Genomic DNA, 22,467 nt, shown 5'->3' with positions numbered 1-22,467 from the left:
AAAATCACTTTAACACTTTTCCTCTTTCTCGATTGAGTATTAGTCTTTGTTGTACAAATAAATTATTACAATCACTGAATAAATAGTTAGTGAAAAAATTATCACATTTATTAACTGAATTAATAATTTGCAATTAGTAAAATAACAGTTATCCAAGAACATTCAAAACCCATCTCTTGAAATTAATAATGACATTTTCAAGTAGAATGACTTTCTAGTAATGTTTACATATCCATACCAGTGTGAATTTTACTACGCGTAATTTGCCGTGTAAAGACAGAAAAAGTAGGGATACACGTAAAATATTTGCGAATTATGTATCTATAGCCTTAATGTCAAATCGAGAGGTGTGATTGGTTTCTCGTAAATTGTAGGACAAAACTGCATTAAGTTGTGTAGAATAAATAAAACACACTGGAAAAATTAAAAATTTAATTATGTATTTAATGTTAATTATGTAATATAAAATGAATAACTTTTACAATGAACAAGTATGGAATTTAAATATATGTATTACAATTCGAAATATACATTTTAAACGTTATTTTTTTGTATTTAGATTTAGTGCAATTCCGTTAACTGTGATGGCAACAACGAAGTGATGCACGAACAATAATTGTCAGTCTGAACACAGGTTTACATTGGGAAAAAAAAGTGTACCAGTTTTATATGACGCGAAGTGTACCAGCCACGAAAGCACCCCATTGAGTGATATGGAATCTCTAACCAAAGAAAACAAAAAAAGGATTTTTAGAGCATAGTGTTGCATATTACCCTATATCGAGCGGAAGTATGGCCAAAACATCAGTACGAAATAGAATAAAACAATTAAACTGGACTTTATGAGAAGATGTCTACAAATCCTTAAAGAGGATAGAATAAAAACAGAGAAATTATGGAACAGAACGGAAGTAGAATGCTCAATTACAAAAAAGTTGGAAAGTGGTACAGGCATATACAAAGAATGCCAGAGCACAGGTGACCGAAAAGAATATTGGACTGGGACCTACCGGGAAGAAGATTGAGATTGAGAGGAAGACCTGCTATGAGATGGATAATGTACATAGGAAATGCTATGATAGATTGAAACCTCAGAGGAAGTAACTGGTGATTGATAGAAGACTGGGTGACTGGGAGAGTAAAGTGCTGTGGAAGACGAAAACGGCACACTCATAATAGGAAAAAGCCAAAGAAGAAGAAATTATCGAACTATAATAACAGATTCGGAGGAATGAATAATTGTGTTCATCAGAATTGCGTAGAAATTAATTCTTTATTTTATTATTCTTCGTCCGGTTATTATGATGGCGTTGATAGTTTTTAAGCAATATATAAATCACAAACCAGATACTTAATGAAAAAAGGTAAGATTAATTAATTACTAAAGTTAAGTAAAAAGTAAGGTTAAGTTTACCTGTAGCTGTCGTAAAACTTCATCGTGAGCCTTTTGTAGATCTAGAGCTTCTGCTAAACTATTTCCTAATGTTGTTAATTCTGGCGTTATTTCCAATATTTTTAAACTAATCCAATCTCCGCACTGAAACAATAAACAATCGTCATAAATCGTAAAAATGGATACTAAAACATTTATTTTTCAATAAAAGTAATCATTAGATGTAATATTATAAAATTTAACAGATATATTTTGTGAAATTTGTGGATTCCTTGGCCAAATATTTTTAGATGCATTGGACCAGTTTCATCATTTACTTTGAACTTAACCTCAAATTACAATTTCTGTTCCAAAATTCTAAATTTAAAGATTTTTTAACAGCATTGACGCCAATACTCTTAAGTAATGCAAAAATATGAATTACACTGTAAACTGAGATACAACTTATATCTATGGATAGTCAGGGGCAAAATTGTGGAATAAAATCTTTTTGTTTTGTCGAGAATGAAAAATTTCGAGACAAATCCCGAAACAGGTCTATTTTATATTATTAAATTATGATTTTTTGACATACATATAGATATATCGTACTAGTGACGTTATCATTTGGGCGTGATGACGTAATCGATATTAAATTTAATTATTATTATTTTAATATTATTTTTAATTTTATTGAAGTAAAACTTTGGTTTGTTGTAAGCAGATGCCGCCACGGCACCCGTATAGCGTTGTTTTGCTGTAATTCGGTACTAGCAGTCAGATTTGTTGTAGTTCATTCATTCAAATAAAGTCATATACACTCTCTGAATGAATTGAGATATAAGACGTCTCTAGTTTTCGTTTTACAGCAAAATTATTATTTATGTTTTTCTAAAAAAGTTTCGTAGGTATGAAGAGGGGCATCACTTAATACTCTTACGGTAGGTACTCCTATATAATACTCCTTCCAAATTTTTTACCGTCTCGGTGTTAATCCGTTTATTGAAATTGTATGTTTATTGGGTAAATACCCATCACAATAATCCGTTATAAGAAACAACATAACTGAATTAAATTAATTCTTGCTGTGTCTGATTTTCAACGCACTAATTTGTTAAGAAGCAAAAATATATCACGCAGTCTAAACCTGTCAAGATAACAATCGAAGCTTAATTTATCCGAATATTTTTTTATACTTGTTTGTTCTATTACTAGTCTAGGAGCTGGCTAGGTTGGCGTGGCCTTCAAAATTCTGATGGGTACACCCAAGTTTTTTATGTAAAGGGTGATTCTTTACGGTACGATTTAAGAACGCTGCTGACGATAAAATAGAGGAGCCGCGGGCTTGCGACGTAAACGTTGTGAATCTAGAGAGTGGGAAGTTTAGTTATCATAGAGGCGTGGTCTTGTGAACAACGCGCATTTGCTGTGAAAGCAAATCTTTCACCATTTTTATTACAAAAATGGTGAAAGTTTACACTACCATTTGCCGCCCCATTCACAAGACCAAGTTACAAGACTTGGGTTAGGAACTTTGAAAGTAGTGCTTCAACATCACAAAAAAGAGCTGTCAGTGTCAGAACTGCTCGCACACTACAGAATATTGAAGCGGTGCCAAATTCATTACACGCGAGTCCTCGAAGATCCCTGCGACGACACAGATGTAATGAATTTGGCACCGCTTGAATATTCTGTGGTGTGCGAGCATTCTGACACTGCCACGTCTTTTCTGTGATATCGAACCATTACTTTCAGAGTTCCTAAGCCAAGTCTTAATAGCCATGTTAGACGGAACAGCAGCGCGGGGCGGCAAATGGTTGTGTAAACGAAATGCTCGTGGTACCAGCACAAAACTGTCACCATTTTTGTAATAAGCTTTCACAGCAAATATGCGTTGTTCACCAGACCACGTGTCCATGATAACTAAACTTCCTACTCTCTAGATTCACAACGTTTACGTCGAAAGCCCGTGGCTGCTCTATTTTATCGTCAGCAGCGTTGTCAAATCGTACCGTTTTACTGAATCACCTTGTATTTTTGGCTGCTGATTACGGATTTCGAGGGTGGATTTCGATCCGTGTGGTCACATAATTATTATAAACAATTTAATTTAATAGTTTATAAACTGTTTATAAGACTCTAGCTCGTAAACTAAAAGATATAAAAAAAATTTCAAATAAAATTTGAAAAAAAAACAAAGTAGGTGGAAACTCGACTTCTACGCATGCAAATGAGCTTTACAAAGTGTAACTTTAAAGTTTAGTTTATAGACTTTCAAACCAAATTTGTTAAGTAAATTTGGCTTATGATAAATGATAAAATCATTTATACTTGATTTAGCAATAATAATAGAAGAACTCAATAGGAACATTTCGAACATGAGACAATTATAAGAATTATATGAGAAAATTGTATTAGGATCTCCAAAAATTAAGATCAAGTATATAATTTGTATCAACGGTTCGCGCGCGTACCTTTTCGCTGAGAGCAGATCATGCGCCTCAGAGCGCGCTTTTGAAATATTGATATCTTGGTCAAAAATAAACATACACACATTTTCTCAAGCTCAAAATGTTCCTTATGAGATTTCCTATCGTCACTGTCAATTCAAGTATAAATGTTTATTGCTCAAATTTACTTAAAACCCTTATAAACATAATAATTTATTTTTTTTTAAAGAAAATTACAACTTTAAACGGGTATAACTTTAGCTTTTAAAGCTCCCTTGCATGCGTAGAAGCCGAGTTACGATCGAAAAAGCTTCGAAAAATACATATTTTGCAACCATTTTGCACTAATTTTACCATATCTCGAGTTCTAATTATTGGATTAAAGTTAGTAAATGCCATTTTCGTTGTTTTTTGTTTTCAAGGAACAAATTTTTTTGAAAAAAAAATGAATCTCTTTTAGTTTACGAGCTAGAGCCGTATAAACAATTAAATTGGATATAATAATTGTTTGACCACTCAGATCGAACTCCACCCTCGAAATTCGTACTAAGCAACTAAAAATATATTAAAAAACCTGGGTGAACCCATTAGAATTGAAAAGGCCACTATAACCTAGCTAGCCCCTGGACTAAACTATTCACCGTTCCCCAAAAAAACTGCTAGAAATACGGTTTACTAATTAACTAATGGGAAAATCGTATAGTTTATGGCCAAGGAAGCGGATCTAACGAGATTGTAGATTGTAACAACGCATCTTATTTAAACTTAAATCAGAGTATGCTTGATGGATTAATGTACAAAAGAAGAAAACCTAGAATTAAGGTAGTATGTTGGAAAGAAATATGTTATACTTTCCTAATTATACAGTATCATCAAATACCTTTGAGAGTAAACTATAATTAAACAATGGACATGAATAATGGGCTAATTACCAAAAAACACTAGTTTGAAGACAGTTAAATAGTAAGAAAAACACACAAAAATCAAAAAAGGTTTGTGTTGTGACTGCCCCCTTTTAAACTTTTAAGTGGTTGATTATGAAGAACTCTGACTAACTAATCTTCGTCGAAGCAGGTACATTCGTCGAATTCGATGTTGAAGTAGTATATTGTGTAGTTGAATAGTAGATTGTGAGTTTAAATATTTTTATTTTATCGCCAACCGTCACTAAAGTAATTCATTATTGTACTCATTTACCCACATTTGCGGCAGTAAAGTAACACTTTATTGTACTGAAAGCAGAATTTTACTTTACCTGCCGCGATTAAACGAGATTGAATGTAAGTAGCCGATGGCAGTAATCGATTATTTATTTGAGTAACTTACAATTTATTTACTTTAGTTATTTAAAAATATTGTAGACAATTTGCGATATTATCAATTAAATTTATGTCAAAAAGTGAAATTATGTAGTATTTTGCAATTATATTCATATAAAATAAATTAAAACTTTACCGATTTAGTAATTATTCAATATTGATAACTATCGATCAAAAATCGAAAGCAGCCATCTTGCAAAAGTTATCTGTCATCACTGTCATGAAATTATTATGACGTTTAAAATTTAAAAAGTTCTTAAATTGTAAATTGTAAGTAAGTGTTAAAACCAATATCAAATGCGATAAAATTTTATATGCACCACGTCAGTAAAGATTCTTTATCGAACTCGTCTGTTATTCGCCTCGCTCGCTATGCTCGCTCTGCTCATAATATCAGACTCGTTCGATAAAGAGTAACTTTACTGACTTGGTACATAAATAACTATTATCGCCAACCGTCACTAAAGTCATTCATTATTGTACTCATTTGCCCTCATTTGCGGCAGTAAAGTAACACTTTATTGTACTGAAAGAAGAATTTGACTTTACCTGCCGCGATTAATCGAGATTGATTGTAAGTGGTCGATATCAGTAATCGATTATTTATTTGAGTTAACGTACAATTCATTTACTTAAATTATTAAAAATATTGTACAAAATGTACGACATTGTTAATTAAATTTATGTCAAAAAGTGAAATTCTGTAGTATTTTGTAATTATATTCATATAAAATAAATCAAAACTTTACCGATTTAGTAATTATTCAATATTGATAACTATCGATTAAAAATCGAAAGCGGGCATCACGCCAAAGTCATCTGTCATCACTGTCATGAAATTTTTATTACGTCTAAAATTTATAAAATTCTTAAATTGTAAACTGTAAGTAAGTGTTAAAACCAATATCAAATTCTTGGCGATAAAATTTTGTATGCACCACGTCAGTAAAGATTCTTTATCGAACTCGTCTGTTATTCGCCTCGCTCGCTATGCTCGCTCTGTTCATATCAGACTCGTTCGGTAAAGAGTAACTTTACTGACTTGGTACATAAATAACTATTATTCCAGTCCGGCTAGTTTTACAAACACTTTTATTTTACAAATTACAAATTATAAATATCTTAAAAATTAACTAAGTTTAAACTGACCACTATACGTAGTGAAATAGAAATTTGCATTAAGGCGAGATATGTGATTGTACATAAAACGTGTGATTTTTTATCAGATTGTATTTATTATCAGACTTCTGACCGGAGAGTTAGTTCAGAGAAATAAGGAAAAAAAATATCCTGTTGGTGACACAACCCCCTCCAGGCCGAAACCAAATTTTTTGAGTAGTATGGACATCTATATTAATAACCTATATGTTTCCTGCAGCCGATTTTGATGATATACATAGTTATAAACAAATGAACATCAAAAAACGGTAAATTTTCGCTTTTTTCGTCTATAACCAAAAAGTTAAGTATTTTAAACAAAGGACATCGCACACATCTTATGGAAAATATAATGTCACTCAAATTCAATAAAATTTATACGAATAGATTCGTTTTAAATTAACGATCAAATCTTATCATTGCGCCAACTCTCTATTTTCAAAAATAAGACCAGAAATTGATATGAATAAATCTGAAATCAAATGGGTAGGTACATAAGTTAGAGAGAAAAAAATATTTTAAAATACCCAGATTTTCGGTACTCCATAAATCAGCGGATTAGTTTCACTAATCCGCTTAGGCCCAGCGGAATTTAAGCTGTTATGAATAGCACTCAGAGCAATAATGATTGTAAACTAACATTTTATGGACTCTAAAAATGTGATTTCGATAAACTTTAATTGAATCTAATCATATAAATTTTATTGAATTTGAGTGACATTATATTTTCCATAAGATGTGTGCGATGTCCTTTGAGAGTGACAAACTCATAAATCGTATAAAAAACTTCAATATGGCGTTCGCTGAATATGTCTATCCTTATTGGTTGCTTAGAAAATTGCAAAATAAATCATAAATTTTGAGTTTTTATAAATATTCATAACTTATGTAAAAACTAACTTGAACGTTCTTATTACACGGAATGCTGAGACTTCTGGTGCTTAAATCATAACCTAAATTTCAAAGCAATTAATTGGTCAAATAGTTTGAAAGGTATTTAATTTGTTTATCCCAAATTAATTTTTTTTGCAACGCTATAAGTCAAAAAATGATGAAGTTACACTAATACTTTGGATAGTTTATGAAAGAAGAAGATTTATACTATTAATTTAATTAAAAAAAAATGACAAAAAGTAATTCTAAATACTGCAAAATTATTTTGCAAAAACATGTGAATTAAAAAAAGGCGGGGGGCTGATTTCGTCCCTAATTGTCCTAGGGCAATTATTTTTCTTTCTAAAGGTGTATAAAAATTCAGTCTTTCCAAATATGAAAAAATAATTTTTCTACGGGTAACGGTTAAAAAGTTATTCTAATTGTTTATAAGTAAGCAAAAAATCGACGTGTTTTTGCAAAATAATTTTACACTGTTTAAGATTACTTTTTGTCATTTTTTTTAATTAAGTCAATAGTATAAATGTTCTTCTTCCATAAACTATCAGAAGTCTTACTGTAACCTCATAATTTTCTGACTTATATTGTTGCAAAAAAAATGAATTTGGGATAAACAAATTAAATAACTTTTAAACTATTTGACCAATTGCTTTGAAATTTAAAATATAATTTAAGCATCAGAAGTCTCAGCAATTCGTGTAATAAGAAGGTTCTAAATTAATTTTTACATAAGTTATGAATATTTATAAAAACTCAAAATTTATTATTTATTTTGCAATTTTTACCTCAACACCGTAAGGTACAAGAGGACGGCTTAAGTAAGTAAGTAAGTTTGCAATTTTCTCAGCAACCAATAAGGATAGACATATTCAGCGAACGCCATATTGAAATTTTTTAGACGATTTATGAGTTTCTTACTCTCAAATTTGTTTAAAATGCTTAACTTTTTGGTTTAGACGAAAAAAGCGAAAATTTACCGTTTTTTGATCTTCACTTGTTTATAACTATGTATATCATCAAAATCGGCTGCAGGAAACATATAGGTTATTAATATAGATGTCCATACTACTCAAAAAATTTTGGTCTCCGCCTGGAGGGTGATGTGTCACGAGAAAAATCTTATTTCTCTGGACTAAGTGTGATAGAACGTCGAGAGAATCGTTCGACTTTGGATTTTAGAATGTTCTGCTTAATGCGAAATAATTTTTATTTACGTAGTGCGAGATGTGAATGTCCTAACGAAAGACGTGAGAGCGTAAATGTTACTGCAAAGGACCGGCAATTTAAAGGGACTTTTAGGGAGAGCAAAAATTAACAACCTTTTTAATGGCATTGGAGTTTGTAAATTGGAATGTAAAATAAAACGTTTATTATGACCGACTATTAAAGCCTTTTAGTGAAACTAGAAAGATAAAAAATACAGGTGTATGGCTCGAGTTCTTTCCTCATAACCATAAAAGGGATTTTAATCTAGATTACTTATGCAAAAATAAGCACTTTGCGTATTGTGTAAATATCAATGGGTCAAATTTACCTATGCACGTATCGTTTCTAATAATTTTTTATACTGTACCGATAATTATAATCGGCGCCAGATATAATTTGTCAATATAATTTATAATACTTATCTTTCTGTAGAAATTAATCGTGTTTAGTGTATAGTATGTCGATTTCTTTTTCATTTGTCTATTTTTAAATTCTCTATTGCTTTCTTTATGTTCTTATCAGTTTGTTGCCCTCTACTTTGACTTATTTTCTCCTATTTGCCATTTTATGGATGAAGTACAGTATCCTTATCCGAAAATTTTATTTTCTGTTACTGTTTTTCTCAAGCTATGATCTACTTTTTTAATTTGCTACTTAGATAGAATAGAATAGAAATCTGCTTTATTGTCATGAAAAATTGTACAATTTTATCGACAAAGCTTATAAAAGTCAAGAAAACAAAACAATAACAATCCAATTTACTAAAATTACATAAATCGTCAATATATTTAAAATAATAATAACAATAATGAAGTTAAACACAAATAATCAATTGCAAAACTTAAAATAAATTGCAAATGAGTCTACCTAGTAATTATTATATATTAATAAAAAAAGTTTTAAAAGTTAAGCTGCTGCATATGACACCCAAATATAGATAAAAAAAATAATAAAAATACTACTCGTGCAAAGGGTACTGTAATTTCTTAGTTATTGATTATAGAAAATCTTCTACTGAATAATAGTCTTTCAGATAGGTAGGCTTTTGTCAGTTTACGGAATTTGGGGAAAGATGCTGCAGATTTATGTTGTAGAAGAAGATGGTTGTAAAATTTTTTTTTGCGCAGTATAATATAGATTTCTTTACTAACTCCGAGGACGGGGTCGGCAAATAGACGTTAAACGTAGAATTTCTCGTGAAGTAGTCATGATTAGGTCTTGGTGGAAAGACATGTAGATGTTTACGAATTAAGCAAACAGTTTCTGAAATATACAAAGATGGAAGGGTTAAAATTCCGTGATCTTTGAAGTAACTTCTGCAATGTGTTGTTCTTCTGAAGCCAAACAGATATCTTATTGCTCTTTTTTGTAATTTGAAAATAACATTGAATTGGGCAGCTTGTACCAGAACCCCAAAAAGAAAGACCATAACGAAGATGTGACTCGAACAAAGAAAAATATGTTATTTTGGAAGATACTAGATTGAGTTCATTCGAAACAGATCTTATAGCATAGCAAGCTGAAGATAGTTTCTTTCTTAACAAATCGATATGGAGGGACCATTTAAGGTTGCTGCCTAAAAAAATACCAAGAAATTTCACAGAATCAACGGTACTGATCTGGCTGTTATTTAGAGGTAAGGGTTGAAGAGCTCCTTTATAAGACAATGCTACTGTTTTATCTACGTTAAATGAGAGTAAATTAGAGTCAGACCAGGTTTTTATTGTAAGTAGATCAGAAGTTATAGTAGCATGAAGAGTTGCAATGTTTGAGTTGCTCCAAGTGATACTGGTATCATCAGCAAAAAGAAAGATTTTTCCATCGATTTTTAAAATAGTGATGTCTTTAATAAAGTTAAGGAAAAGTAGAGGACCTGTAACAAAAATAAGAAAACTTCTGTTGGAGTGAAAGTAAAAAGAAAGATATACTCCAACAGAAGTAAGGAAAAAAAAGAAGAAAAGAAAAGACTAAGGTAACTAGTTGGGGCCTCTTATGAAAATAAAAATGAAGGGGCTTCAGCGGTTGAGCCGAAGTAGGAAAAATAAAAAATACTACTTTGCAGTAGTACTGAAGAAAGGGGAATTAGAAGGGATAATAAGTAGACGTGGGAAGAGACAGAGGCAAACTGAATAGAGTTGGCTAGCTATAGATGCAAGAGAGCAACTTGACACTCAAGGATGGATACGGCTCGTTTGCATGCCTGTCGAAGAACAGTAGCTCTATGTAGATAGTACTAATGACTAAAATATGAAATAATAAAATAAGAATAATGTACTGAAGAGGAATGAAGATGAATAATTTCTAAAGACGAACAAGATAAATAAATCTAACAAATCATGGGCGCCATGAAAATGATCTTCGATCATTCTCCCAGGTATCTTATACTGCTGTCAGATATTAAATATATCAAACCTGTAATAATGAACATAAAGGAATAATAAAAATAAATGATATACAAAATAAATAAACATATTTATTAAAAATAACTACCAGATTTTTAACAATCTCTGAGTTAAGCAAGTTCATATTATGCTGTGACTCTAAAATGACATAAGTTATACAAGAAGATATATATATTTTAAAGATAACAACAATAATGTTATCTGTTACAAACTTAAATATAAGTACCTCTTACTAACATATAGGGTACAAAATTACATAAGTCTTCTACCAAATGGTTATAGTACGCCTGCTACGTACAACTAAAGGAAACCGACGAAGATGAAAATAATACAAATAAATAGGCCCAAGCCTCACTAAGAGAAAATACAATACTGAATAAAGCAAAATTAAATATACAAATGAATAAACGTTATAGAAGTGAAGTTAAGAAAAATACCGACAAAATGACCTAAATTAACCGAGCAAATGCAATGAAATAAAGTAACGACGAAGTAACCGAACAAACGAAATAAAGCGAATAAATACAATATTTGGGAAACAAGCAAGTAATGTTACAAAATAAATTTACCCGAATTACATAAACCAATATCAAAGCAATAATAAAGTATTAAAAACCTAATTTTCTCTAGGCTTATTCCTGTGCACAAGAAGTTACCGTAGATACAAAGTTTGGGAACCAAATAATCTAATATACAAATACATATGTCAAAAAAAAATAGAGGTAACCTAAATCTGGAAAAAAAACATAGTGTATTTAACAGATAGTCTGAAATATAAAAAAACCAATAGTTACTAAAACTCCTCACTAAATGTTCCCAAACGAGGTTGCGGTTGCATCCTAGAAAATGAGCATCACTATGATGCACCTCCATGCCCCCCCGTAGGCCCAGGTGGCAGGACGAAAAGGAGCTGGAATGTCCCCCAAAAAGCTTGTTCCCAAAACATACTCCCAGTTTGACTTGGCGGTAGCTGCAATAAGGTCAAGGTGGCTTCCCTAGGTAGTCAAGGTGGGTACGACATCACATGAGGGTTAGTTTTCTTCCAAATGGCTAAAAACATATACTTCGTTTGATTTCTCATATAAACCGGTAAACAAAAGTAAAGAGAAGAAGAAATAATCGAGGAAAACTTTTTAGAAGCAATAACATAAAAAAAACAACCATTAAAAATGGAACAAAAACTAATCTCAGGTAACCTTGAACTATTTTGAGTTTGAAAACATGAACAAATAATGGCATTGCATTTGAAATAGGAATATAAAATATGACTTATCTGAAATAACATGAGATTAAGATAGTAATAGCCATCTACATACATTTTATATACCTTAATGAAATGGTATTGAACCAGACAAAGATAGTTACATGACAATTTATAGATATATTGGACATGAAAATTTATAGATATATTGGATGTTCAATCGGTTTAAAACGTACAGAGAAATGGTAATTATTTCCAATATTAATTTGAGGACTTCAAAAATGTTTGGTTATGTAAAACCAAAAACCCCATTAATATAAAGATCGATATAAAGATAATATAAAGATCGAAATAATCTACATCCTTCACCTAAGGGACTGGCTAAGAACATTTAACAATGAACCAACTATTTCATATATTCAAGGTTAACTAAAAAACATTAGTAGAAAAAACGATTTACCGGTTAATTTTTTATTCCTCTTCCACTGATGGTACTCCCATCCTTACTCCAGGAAACCCGTACTCCAGGAAACAAGTGGTGGTAACTTTTTACTATACTTCCAAACTTAGTTGAAATAAAAATTAATTTCGAAGAAATTAACCGCCATTTACGGTACTAACCACCAACACCAACCTGTCAACCTCGCAGCCACCGGCCAAGTCCCTCTCATTCCTCCCACAGTCAGCGAGGAAAACGTCAAACTCTCACGGAACACGAATTAAACGACAAGGAACGGTTCAACAACTATGTTCCGTACAGTGTGACGTCACATGAGAAGTCCTTTACGATAAATTAAAGAATTTAAATGGGAGGTCAAGAGAAAATAATTATTTTTTTAAAAATAATTACAGCGCTAAAAATGATAATATAACGGGTGGACCGTTACAATCCCCTCCTACTCGGGAAAAAAAAATTTTTTAACCAAAAAAAATTTTTTTTTTTAAACTTCAAAATATTAACAACTAAATTTACAATAGTCTAACAATCCACGTTGATTCGCAAGATTACTTCTAAATATAAACTAATGGTCAAGGAAAAATAAATCAATACATGACTCAAACTCATACTAAAATGTTACTATGTTACTCTCTGCTACCAAATATTAACATATATTGCTCAAAAGTCAAAACAAAACTAAATATTGTACTTAAGTTCATAATAATAACTGAGTGTCGAATTGGGCACTAAAACCAAAATTGAACTATCCATGGACATCAGATTTATAAAGGGTATATCCAAGAACGGAACAACCAGGAAAAGGTGTGAGCCAATTCGAACCATATCAAAAGTAAATGTACCAAAGTGAATAAAAAAAATCAGTAACTAAAATAGGTAAAGAATTGAACACTTTATCCAAAACTGAACTAACAATGGACACCAGATTCATAATAGTATATCCAGAGAAGAACAATCAGGAAGATTTATGGAACAATTCTCACTAATGTCAAATAATACCAATAATAAACATACCAAAGGAATCCAAAACTCAATAACCAAAATAAATGTGGAATCGGACACTTAATCCAAAGTCGAACTATCAGTGGACACCAGATTCATAAAAGGCATATCCAAAGAAGAACGACCAGGCAAATTTATGGACCAATTCACACCAATACTAAACCACATAACAGATCAGGTCTACGTACACCCACATCCGGTAATACGAACCTATCCAACTAAATACACAAAATAAATGAAGAATCGGACACTTATCCAGAATCGGACTATCAATGGACACCAGATTTATATAGGAGTATATCCAAAGAAGAACGATCAGGCAAATTTATGGACCAATTCTTACTAATACTAAATAAACTAAATTATTGGATCCAATGGTAACTAATACTGAACAAAATAAATAAATTAGGTCTACATACACCCTCATCCGGTAATATGAACCTATCCAAACTAAGTAATCAAAATAAGTCACAAAAAAAAATTACCAACAGACTAAGTAACAGAGATGTAACCAAACTAAATCACAAGTAAGATAAATACCTAAGGTATATTGACTAAAATATAGAAACTACCTGAACTTAATTTGTGCTGGTATTCGCGAACTATAGCATGTTGCTACAACAGATGTATGAGAATAGCCAGACACAGATAAAGTACTAATAATGTAAGAATAAGTAAGAAAGGAAAAAGAATAAATGGTGAACTTACCAATTCTATGGCACCATGATAAGTGATAGGAAAAAAAATTGACGAGAACGAGCACAATTTTAAATAAAACTGCAAATTCATGCGTTCTCACATACGTGAAATTATTCAGGAAATATTCCAGAATCTGAATAGCAACTAATGCCTAAGGAAAGAAGTGGGAATATACTCTGATGAACAACTCATTTGTCTAAACACTCCAAATACTGACTTAACAAACCTACTGCGTATAGGGATAGTCAACAACAAACATACTATGAAGTACGAGATAAAATATAAACTAAATACTTCCCTATCAAATTGTAAATATGTAACTGGAATAATTGGACTAATTAGACAAGAATAGTTAGGACATGCTGCAGGCATTTCCTGACCAGAAATATTATGATAGATAAACATCTGTCTACTCTGCAATGAAAGACATAGATTGCGAAATCGGATAGCAATGGCGCCTTGCTGAACTTCGAACCCACGTATTCACCAACTTTGAGCATCAACAGACTAAGTGGTTTCTAAGAAGAAATATGAAAGACTCAAAAATTCATACATACTTACATCAAAATTCCAAACTAATTCCAGAATCATACTGTGTAGGATAGAAGGATATAAATTATTATAAAGTGTTTAAGATATTGGAGACAAATAATGTTAATAGAGTAACCCAATAACAAATTAAAAACCACATCTTTCCAATATGGCAAATTCAATAATAAGATATAAATATGATCAAAAAAAATTAGTAAGTAATCAAATATTCCAAATAATATAACACATAACCTGAAATAAGTAGTGCATAACATACAGTTCCATAATAATATCCATATTAAACAAGAGTACTTGTATGAGCTTACCTGTCCAAATAAGTATATAAATATATAATAATTCAACAACCCTTCTAACTTAAGGGGTTAGGTGTGCAAAAACTAAACAAAAATACAAGTGAAGTTCTGATTAATTGTATAATCCTACTGACAGGATTAGCAATTAATAACATTGACTCATAATAATAATTACAATGCACCATGCCTAATACCAAAAAAAAAGTTAAACTCATACATAAAGTACTACATAATAATTAAATTAATAAGTAATAAATTAAAAGTCATCAACAACAAAGCCAAAGATGAAATCAAGCAATGTATGTAGGTACCTGCATTATCAGATGACAAAAAAAATATCAGACTAAAATTTCTAACCATACTAAAGATTGAGCTAAGCTAAAGACAAACAGAAGAAGAGATTAGCTTGAACAACACTGTTAAGGTAATCTTCTTCTGAAGACTGTTCTATAACTTAGTAGGAAAATAGTATCAATGTTTCCTAACTAATAAAGAATTTATATTTAAATCTCAACCTAAAGTATCTGATTTATATAAGCATTATATTATGGTACCCACACTGATATAATATTATTACCAAAATTTAACAAAACTGGAATATGAGATGGATAGTGGAACTACTTAACTATACAATTTATCATTGTAATGTTTAACACTACCAATTAAAGAAAAATAATTTGGATGACCATCTGTAATCATCCGAACCATGCGAATTCAACGTATCATGTATAGAAGCTAATGTCTGGACTGATATTGCTTTGTGGTGTGTGCCTGTCTTACCAAACAACCCAAATATCAAAAATAACAAATATAAAATATAATCTAAAGTTTGTAAGACAAAGATACATATGGAGAAAATATTAGCGACACACCAACAAATCAAAATGCCAGCAAAATATATAAATAATCAAATCAATAGCGTAAATAAAATACCTAAATACTGAAAATGATTTCTAGTTATGTATAAAATATAACCATACTAGAAAAAAATGTATGCATATATTCAACGATTAATTGTACGCGCAAACGTACTACCATTGGTAGAAGGAATAAAAATTTAACTAATAGAACATAATGTCAGTTATGTATACTCAATCTAAATACATAAATAAGTTTCCAATAAAAATACAAAATCCAAACTAACATATGAGCTGTACCACTAAAACTAAAAATGAGGTATCGAAATAAACTAATCAAAACCGCATAAGTCTACCTGTTTAGTATTCGTAAAGTTTTAAAGACCAAAAATAAATCAGAAGTAACATGTATACAAAGATATCAAAAAGTTAATAAAACAGAAAATTCCAATAAAAGAAAATTGAACTAAAAGAACTACTGTCTTAGAACCATAAACGGTTGGCCCCACGTTGGGCGCCAGTGTAACAAAAATAAGAAAACTTCTGTTGGAGTGAAAGTAAAAAGAAAGATATACTCCAACAGAAGTAAGGAAAAAAAAGAAGAAAAGAAAAGACTAAGGTAACTAGTTGGGGCCTCTTATGAAAATAAAAATGAAGGGGCTTCAGCGGTTGAGCCGAAGTAGGAAAAATAAAAAATACTACTTTGCAGTAGTACTGAAGAAAGGGGAATTAGAAGGGATAATAAGTAGACGTGGGAAGAGACAGAGGCAAACTGAATAGAGTTGGCTAGCTATAGATGCAAGAGAGCAACTTGACACTCAAGGATGGATACGGCTCGTTTGCATGCCTGTCGAAGAACAGTAGCTCTATGTAGATAGTACTAATGACTAAAATATGAAATAATAAAATAAGAATAATGTACTGAAGAGGAATGAAGATGAATAATTTCTAAAGACGAACAAGATAAATAAATCTAACAAATCATGGGCGCCATGAAAATGATCTTCGATCATTCTCCCAGGTATCTTATACTGCTGTCAGATATTAAATATATCAAACCTGTAATAATGAACATAAAGGAATAATGAACATAAAGGAATAATAAAAATAAATGATATACAAAATAAATAAACATATTTATTAAAAATAACTACCAGATTTTTAACAATCTCTGAGTTAAGCAAGTTCATATTATGCTGTGACTCTAAAATGACATAAGTTATACAAGAAGATATATATATTTTAAAGATAACAACAATAATGTTATCTGTTACAAACTTAAATATAAGTACCTCTTACTAACATATAGGGTACAAAATTACATAAGTCTTCTACCAAATGGTTATAGTACGCCTGCTACGTACAACTAAAGGAAACCGACGAAGATGAAAATAATACAAATAAATAGGCCCAAGCCTCACTAAGAGAAAATACAATACTGAATAAAGCAAAATTAAATATACAAATGAATAAACGTTATAGAAGTGAAGTTAAGAAAAATACCGACAAAATGACCTAAATTAACCGAGCAAATGCAATGAAATAAAGTAACGACGAAGTAACCGAACAAACGAAATAAAGCGAATAAATACAATATTTGGGAAACAAGCAAGTAATGTTACAAAATAAATTTACCCGAATTACATAAACCAATATCAAAGCAATAATAAAGTATTAAAAACCTAATTTTCTCTAGGCTTATTCCTGTGCACAAGAAGTTACCGTAGATACAAAGTTTGGGAACCAAATAATCTAATATACAAATACATATGTCAAAAAAAAATAGAGGTAACCTAAATCTGGAAAAAAAACATAGTGTATTTAACAGATAGTCTGAAATATAAAAAAACCAATAGTTACTAAAACTCCTCACTAAATGTTCCCAAACGAGGTTGCGGTTGCATCCTAGAAAATGAGCATCACTATGATGCACCTCCATGCCCCCCCGTAGGCCCAGGTGGCAGGACGAAAAGGAGCTGGAATGTCCCCCAAAAAGCTTGTTCCCAAAACATACTCCCAGTTTGACTTGGCGGTAGCTGCAATAAGGTCAAGGTGGCTTCCCTAGGTAGTCAAGGTGGGTACGACATCACATGAGGGTTAGTTTTCTTCCAAATGGCTAAAAACATATACTTCGTTTGATTTCTCATATAAACCGGTAAACAAAAGTAAAGAGAAGAAGAAATAATCGAGGAAAACTTTTTAGAAGCAATAACATAAAAAAAACAACCATTAAAAATGGAACAAAAACTAATCTCAGGTAACCTTGAACTATTTTGAGTTTGAAAACATGAACAAATAATGGCATTGCATTTGAAATAGGAATATAAAATATGACTTATCTGAAATAACATGAGATTAAGATAGTAATAGCCATCTACATACATTTTATATACCTTAATGAAATGGTATTGAACCAGACAAAGATAGTTACATGACAATTTATAGATATATTGGACATGAAAATTTATAGATATATTGGATGTTCAATCGGTTTAAAACGTACAGAGAAATGGTAATTATTTCCAATATTAATTTGAGGACTTCAAAAATGTTTGGTTATGTAAAACCAAAAACCCCATTAATATAAAGATCGATATAAAGATAATATAAAGATCGAAATAATCTACATCCTTCACCTAAGGGACTGGCTAAGAACATTTAACAATGAACCAACTATTTCATATATTCAAGGTTAACTAAAAAACATTAGTAGAAAAAACGATTTACCGGTTAATTTTTTATTCCTCTTCCACTGATGGTACTCCCATCCTTACTCCAGGAAACCCGTACTCCAGGAAACAAGTGGTGGTAACTTTTTACTATACTTCCAAACTTAGTTGAAATAAAAATTAATTTCGAAGAAATTAACCGCCATTTACGGTACTAACCACCAACACCAACCTGTCAACCTCGCAGCCACCGGCCAAGTCCCTCTCATTCCTCCCACAGTCAGCGAGGAAAACGTCAAACTCTCACGGAACACGAATTAAACGACAAGGAACGGTTCAACAACTATGTTCCGTACAGTGTGACGTCACATGAGAAGTCCTTTACGATAAATTAAAGAATTTAAATGGGAGGTCAAGAGAAAATAATTATTTTTTTAAAAATAATTACAGCGCTAAAAATGATAATATAACGGGTGGACCGTTACAGACCCAATACTGAACCTTGAGGTACCCCACATACAATGTTTTTGAGACTAGAGTCTGTATCATTTGCTCTAACCAGTTGTTTCCTATCATCCAAATAAGATTGGAACCAATCTAAAGAAATACCTCGAATTTACGAAATACCGTAGAAATTTAGTTTTTTTATCAAAATGTTGTGATTTACACAATCAAAAGCTTTGGCGTAGTCACAAAAATGGTGGCAGTGTGAAGATTATTGTTCAGTGCTTGATAAACCTCATGTAGTACAGAATACATGGCATCAGTGGTGCATTTATTATTTAAAAAGCCGAACTGATTTTGTGATAAAATGTTGTTTTCAACTAGAAAGGACATAAGTCGGGCTTTTATGAGTCTCTCAATAATTTTGGAGAGTACCGGTAGTAGTGCAATAGGTCTATAATTGCAGGTATTAGATATTTCACCATCCTTATGAAGAGGAATAATGATGGCTGTCTTCAGGCACTCTGGAAATTTACCTTTCTCAAAAGAATCATTAATTAGTGAGATGACGACTTCCAACACATTTTCTGGAAGATTAGAAAAAAAATTTATCGATAGACCATCAGTACTACAGGAAGATTTGCTTTTGATACTATTGATTGTTTGGATCAGTTCAGATTTATTGACTGGTTTTATAAAGAATGAATTCGAGACCTTTCTTGAATTAGGGAGATAGGAAATGGGATCTTGTTGCGACAAAATAGTTGATGTAATATTTTTACTCACATTAACAAAGTATTCATTTAGATTTTCAGGGTCTGGAAGGGAAACTGTTTGAGCAGTGTGGGTTTTATTTCGAAGATCGTTTATTATGGACCAAGTCTCTTTTGCAACAATTTTTAAGCTTCCTAGACGGTTATGGTAGTAGACTTTTTTAGCTGATTTTATAAGTTTAAGATAGGTTGCCCTGTACTTGGTGATATATTCAGTGATATAAACGTTGGTAGTAAATTTCTTGATATAGAGAAGAGAACGCATATTCTTGGAAGATATTGGGATACCTTTAGTAGTCCAGGGTTTGCGATGTTTTGGCTTAATTGCAATTAAAGGAAATGCTTTATTGAAGATACAGACAAGCTTATCTAAAAAATCACTGAAATTATTATCCACGTCCATAGCAGGAAAGCGCCACTTAGAGGTTAAGCATAAATTTTGGAATTTACGAAAGTTCCGGGTGTAAAAAATCCTGCCTAAACGTCGGGTTTTCGAGGAGGGTGTGCTGAAGATATTAAACTTCGTATAAACTGCTTCATGATCAGATAGTCCAGCATTAATAATTGTAGAGTGGACATCAAGGGGTGAGAAATCTGAGACAGTATAATCAATTATGGTAGATGAAGTTTTTGTAATTCTTGTAGGAGAATCAACGTGAATTGTTAGACCATACGATTCAAATATGTTGACCAAGGATATTTTTGTGTAGCACAAGCAGCAGCATAATCAATGTTAAAGTCCCCGCATAAATTTTTTCTACTTTTATGGGGCAGGTCATCTAACAAATTTAGCAGATTCTGAAAAAAATAGTTCCACGGAAGAGTCAGGTGATCTATAAATGCAAATAATATAAAGATTAAGATGCTTATTGTAAACTAAGGAAAACTCAAAGAAGGCTTCACTTAACAAAAAGTCATATTTTGTTACCAAAGAAAAATCATTACTCGTAGACAGAATTAGTGTCCCCCCATAAGCTGAGCTTGGACGATCATACCTAGCAATTGTGGTGTATTTATCTACAAAAAAAAGGCTCGTTGACTTCAAGCCAGTGCTCTGTAACCGCAACTACCGGGGGCAATCCTAATTCCTCTAGGAACAAAAATAATTCATCAGTTTCGTATCTTATAGAACGAATATTAATCAGAACCATGCTAAAGTTGTTATCACTAAAACAATTTGAGGATTCTAGTCCCTCAGAACACGTCGTGATATTTAAAAATTTCGTTTTGGAGAGGCAGCGGAATAGTAATTTCGGTGACATTCCCTTGATTTTTGCAGGTGTATAATTCTTTCAGAAGTGAGAAAGGACCTATAAGCATCAAGATCAGCTTTTACCTCATCTGGACCAATTCTAGCAGAATTTGTCGTAGATCTTCAGTCTTAGTGGGAAGTCCCTCGGAAGCCAAAAAGAGTTTAACGCTTGTGTTGGTAAATCCATCGTAAAACACTGAAGCTGGTTGGTCATGTAGATAAGAAAGATGAAGTCTAATGGCTTTTAAGATATCCAGTTCTCTTAATCTGGCTAGAAGATATCGACTATTTGTCTTATATCTTGACTATATCGACTTATTGGTTAATATAACTCTTGATGGGGTCAAAGGATCCAGATTTATCGATGGTTCTAAAGTATCCTTCTTAATGAAATTTATAGGCGAATGGAACGGGTTCTTAGATTTACAAACTTCGATGGCTTGCTTGTCTGTACGTATGTTTGTGTTTTCTACTTCATCTTTGTTCTTGCGAGAATTGGTAATTGGATTTTCCAAGGTGACAGGGCTTCTGAGATTCTTCGGATTCTTATGTGACTCTTATTCTTATCTATATTCTTATATAACTTATAAGCCTGTATATCTGTTAGCCGAAAATATTGAGGACCTTCAGATGCTGCTGACCAGAATAGCGGAGTTTGGACAAGAATACGGTCTAACAATGACCGTCAAGAAAACAAAATGTATGAAAATATCGAAAACTCAAAGAAATAACGAGAATCTCTTCATAAGCGAAAATGTCGAACGAGTAGACCAATATGCATATCTTGGAACAATGATCAACTCCACAGGTGATTGCTTCCAAGAAATCAAAATCAGAATAGAAAAGGTTAGAGCAAATTTTAACAAAATAAGAAAAGTGGTCTGCACAAGAGATTTGAAGTTGGAGCTAAGAGTTAGGTAGGTGCTACGTTTTCTCGACTCTGTTTTATGGAATGGAAGCTTGGACCTTGAATGTTGCATCAATGAAAAAACTAGAATCATTCGAGCTGTGGGTGTACAGAAGAATTCTAAAAATATCGTGGCCAAACACGTCACAAACAAAGAGGTTCCGAGAAACACGAATAAAGAAATGGAAATCTTAAATACCATCAAAACAAGAAAATTAGTATATCTCGGACATATTACACGTGGAGAGAGATAGAACTTGCTCCAATTGATTAGTGAGGGAAAGATTCAAGGAAAGAGAAGCATATATAATAGGAAACGCAGAATATCGTGGCAGCACAACCTGAGAGAATGGTACGCATAGATAAATAATATATAGTATTACCAGAATGGTACGCATGTACATCAAATGGACTTTTCTGAGCATTCGTCTCTAAAGTCCGATGATTGCCGACCTCCGTCGTGGAGATGGCATTTGAAGAAGAAGATCTGCAAGACCTTAAAAAATTGTTATTTTATTTTATTCGGATTCATCATAACAATCATTTATTAACTTTGATCC

The 22,467-nt window shown here is 31.9% G+C and overlaps 1 protein-coding gene across 8 annotated transcripts in view; it reads right to left on the bottom strand.

Moving 5' to 3' along the window:
* LOC114338523 (titin) overlaps window positions 1-22,467 on the bottom strand; it is a 751,244-nt gene that overhangs the window by 304,896 nt on the left and 423,881 nt on the right. For all 8 annotated transcript variants that reach the window (XM_050662823.1, XM_050662825.1, XM_050662826.1 and 5 more), the window contains one exon: window positions 1,415-1,537. In XM_050662823.1, coding sequence (XP_050518780.1) covers window positions 1,415-1,537 — 123 coding nt within the window. The remainder of the gene's footprint in view (window positions 1-1,414; window positions 1,538-22,467) is intronic.

This window comes from Diabrotica virgifera, chromosome 9, assembly GCF_917563875.1.
Source record: "Diabrotica virgifera virgifera chromosome 9, PGI_DIABVI_V3a".
NCBI classification, from domain to species: Eukaryota; Metazoa; Arthropoda; class Insecta; order Coleoptera; family Chrysomelidae; genus Diabrotica; species Diabrotica virgifera.
Note: the sequence above shows the minus strand (reverse complement) of the source record. Positions and strands in the feature narration are given on the sequence as shown.